The following is a 2,624-nucleotide window of genomic DNA, read 5'->3' as shown; positions in this document are numbered from 1 at the left end:
TGTCCTGCTGCACTCCAAACGAAAAGAAAAAAGCTGTAGCATATAACATTACAGACGTAAACATCTCAATCTAATGTATAACAAACACTTATTAATTAATAACATTTCAGTTCTGGCCCAGAATGAAATGATATGAGCTAATAATTCATTAATGCAGCACTGTCGTAGCAACAATTCCATTTATTACGTAGAAAGCTAAAAAAGAGATACTGTACTGTTTCAGAATTTGCCGGCAGCTCAAACAGCAGGAAACCTTCATTTGATAAAGAGAACACTGCTGGTCGACCATCATATTCAAGAAAGTAATACTATATATGTGTGACGAGGACTAACAGAAAAAAGTGGTGCCACTGCTTAGTATATATATTGACTGATCATCATCAAAGTGAAAAGTTAAAGATACTAGAATAACGTAACTACTACCAAAAGGAGGCAAAGCCAACAAACAAAAACAGAGAATTAACTCATTTTCACTCCATCTCTGTGAAAGATGGACCAAAAAGAAAACAGCTGAAAGCAAAAGAATTTCTTGAACCGTAGCCGTCATATCGCCACCATCACCATCATCATGACACGTAATGGGGGGCTTCCATTTTTTTTTCTTCTTTTCGTGAAATTTAAACGCTGCTTGAAACATTCATCCTATTTTTAATTTTTTTTTCCTTATCTAGTGAAGTCACGAACAAGACTAGGCCTATCAGCAACATTGAGACGCCAAGGAAGGAAAGGAATGGCGGTGGCATCAGAATCACGGTCATCATCTTCTATGAACCTGAATTCGTTTCCATAGGCAGCTGAAGAGAAATAAGGCATTTTTGGGGGTTGTGAATGGTGAACCCATGAAGCAGTACTGTTTATCATGTGTTGTGTGTCCATTCCTCCTCCTCCCCCTCTTCCACCGTTAGCGGTGGCTGCTGCTGCACTTGCTCTTCTCTCTTCCTTCTTGAATCGAATTCCACATGCATTGCAAAGTGACTGCGTAAAATCCATTATAACCATTAGTTTCATAGCTTCAGAGGTCATAACTCAAGATTTAAGCTAAGTACATGGAGAAAAAAGTTTTACTCTGTCATTATAACTTTAGTACATGCTCACTCCTTTTCAATCTACACACGTTTGACTGGGCACGAAGTTTAAGAAAAAAGAGAAGATTTTTGATCTTGTGTGTAAAATGAGGCACATATATTTTGTGTGGCTATAAATCATTGCGTAAAGGTAAATTATTTCCAAATAAGTAAAGGGGTCATTCTTTTTGGCAGTGACTAAAAAGGAAATAGGTTCACAAAAATTGAAACGGAGGGAGTATAATTTAGTGATTGATTATAGTAAGTTATTACCGCACTTTCCAAGTTACATTAAATTTGTTGCAAATAGTCACTCATTGTCATAAGTTAAACTCATTATGATAGTATAAAAGTTTATGCTAGTTACTATATATGTTAATGTGCAAAAATTAAACTCTCTGAGTAGATAGAAAATTGTGATAAACATATTCGAAAAGAGTATCAATGACAAAGAGAAAAGGATTTAACTTATAATCTTGCATTATATCTTAAAACGTTATAGGTTATTAATTTCGCTATTTAAGAACAATAAAATTATTTTTAAATGACATAAAAGAGTAATCAAGAAACTATACCTTAGGGCCTCTAGGACCATTTCTCCAAAGCGGAGTTGAAGTGGTATCACAGTTAGCGCAGCGGCGAGCAACAAGGGGGTCAGCAGAGTTGGTGTTACTACCATTGCTACCGCCACGAGTGGATTTGTGTGCGGAAGAAGGCGGCGATGGAGTATGTTGTTTTGGCTGAAGAATATCCCAGCAGAAGTTAGGCATGTAGGAAGAGCGACGTTCATGAGACTGAACTACCCTCTTTTCACTAATCTCATTAGTAAGGCGAGTGGAAGGCGTCCCTAAGGAGAGAGTGCAATCCACAGATGAAGAAGAAGGAGCAAAAGAGTACATGTTTTCCGAATATTCATGATCAAAAGCACTAGGGTTATGGGAGAAGAGCATTGAGAAAGCAGAAGAAGTAGTAGTAGTAACATTGCTTTGACTGTGAAACAGACCACATGAACATGGACCCACCATACTTCCATGACAACTGCTACTGCAACGATGCATCATTTTTCCTCTCAGTTTCTACTTCCTCGCCTTTGAGATATAAAGGAAGAGGCAACGCAGTGTTTATAGAACAATTAGCATGAGATGAAAGGGAGGGGAGAAAGCGATAGGTAGGAGAGGGAATAGTAAGTTGAAAGGGATATGTAATAATAATAGAAGGTTTGAATGGGAGGAAGAACTTAGGGGAGAGAGCTTTGGGTTTTGTAGTATTGTCTGTTAGCTCTTTATAAGCTAATAAAATGGCGAAATACTAGTCAGCAGGTGCAGAGAGTCCACGTTGGTCGTCAAACGTCTGCTACAACGTTTTTTTTGGATTCTTTGTTTGCAGGTAAAATGCAGAGGGGGGTAGGGACCAGATTCATGTGTGTTATTTAGTGTGCTACTAATTAGCCAGAAACAGAAACAGAGAGAAGGGCAAAGTGTGGTACACTGTAGAAAGAAGGAAAAAGGGACCGGAGAGAGAGTTGAAGTGCCACTACAAGCAGCTATATGATATACAAGT

The 2,624-nt window shown here is 38.2% G+C and overlaps 1 protein-coding gene across 1 annotated transcript; it reads right to left on the bottom strand.

Moving 5' to 3' along the window:
• Positions 1 to 329: 329 nt before the first annotated feature.
• LOC104242846 (GATA transcription factor 19) lies at positions 330 to 2,207 on the bottom strand. Its single transcript, XM_009797955.2, has 2 exons — positions 1,640 to 2,207; positions 330 to 975 (listed from the first exon to the last, which is right to left on the bottom strand). The coding sequence occupies exons 1-2, from the start codon at positions 2,123 to 2,125 to the stop codon at positions 664 to 666; spliced, it is 798 nt and encodes a 265-aa protein (XP_009796257.1). The 5' UTR covers positions 2,126 to 2,207; the 3' UTR covers positions 330 to 663.
• Positions 2,208 to 2,624: the final 417 nt, after the last annotated feature.

Source organism: Nicotiana sylvestris, chromosome 2 (genome assembly GCF_000393655.2).
Source record: "Nicotiana sylvestris chromosome 2, ASM39365v2, whole genome shotgun sequence".
Taxonomy (NCBI): domain Eukaryota; kingdom Viridiplantae; phylum Streptophyta; class Magnoliopsida; order Solanales; family Solanaceae; genus Nicotiana; species Nicotiana sylvestris.
Note: the sequence above shows the minus strand (reverse complement) of the source record. Positions and strands in the feature narration are given on the sequence as shown.

Excerpts from the sequence above, each read along its gene's own strand:
- LOC104242846 (XM_009797955.2), bottom strand. The coding sequence starts at position 2,125 with ATGATGCATCGTTGCAGTAGCAGTTGTCATGGAAGTATGGTGGGTCCA. Across the intron at positions 976-1,639 it reads ATGGTCCTAGAGGCCCTAAG|TCACTTTGCAATGCATGTGG; the intron begins GTATAGTTTCTT and ends GATTTTACGCAG.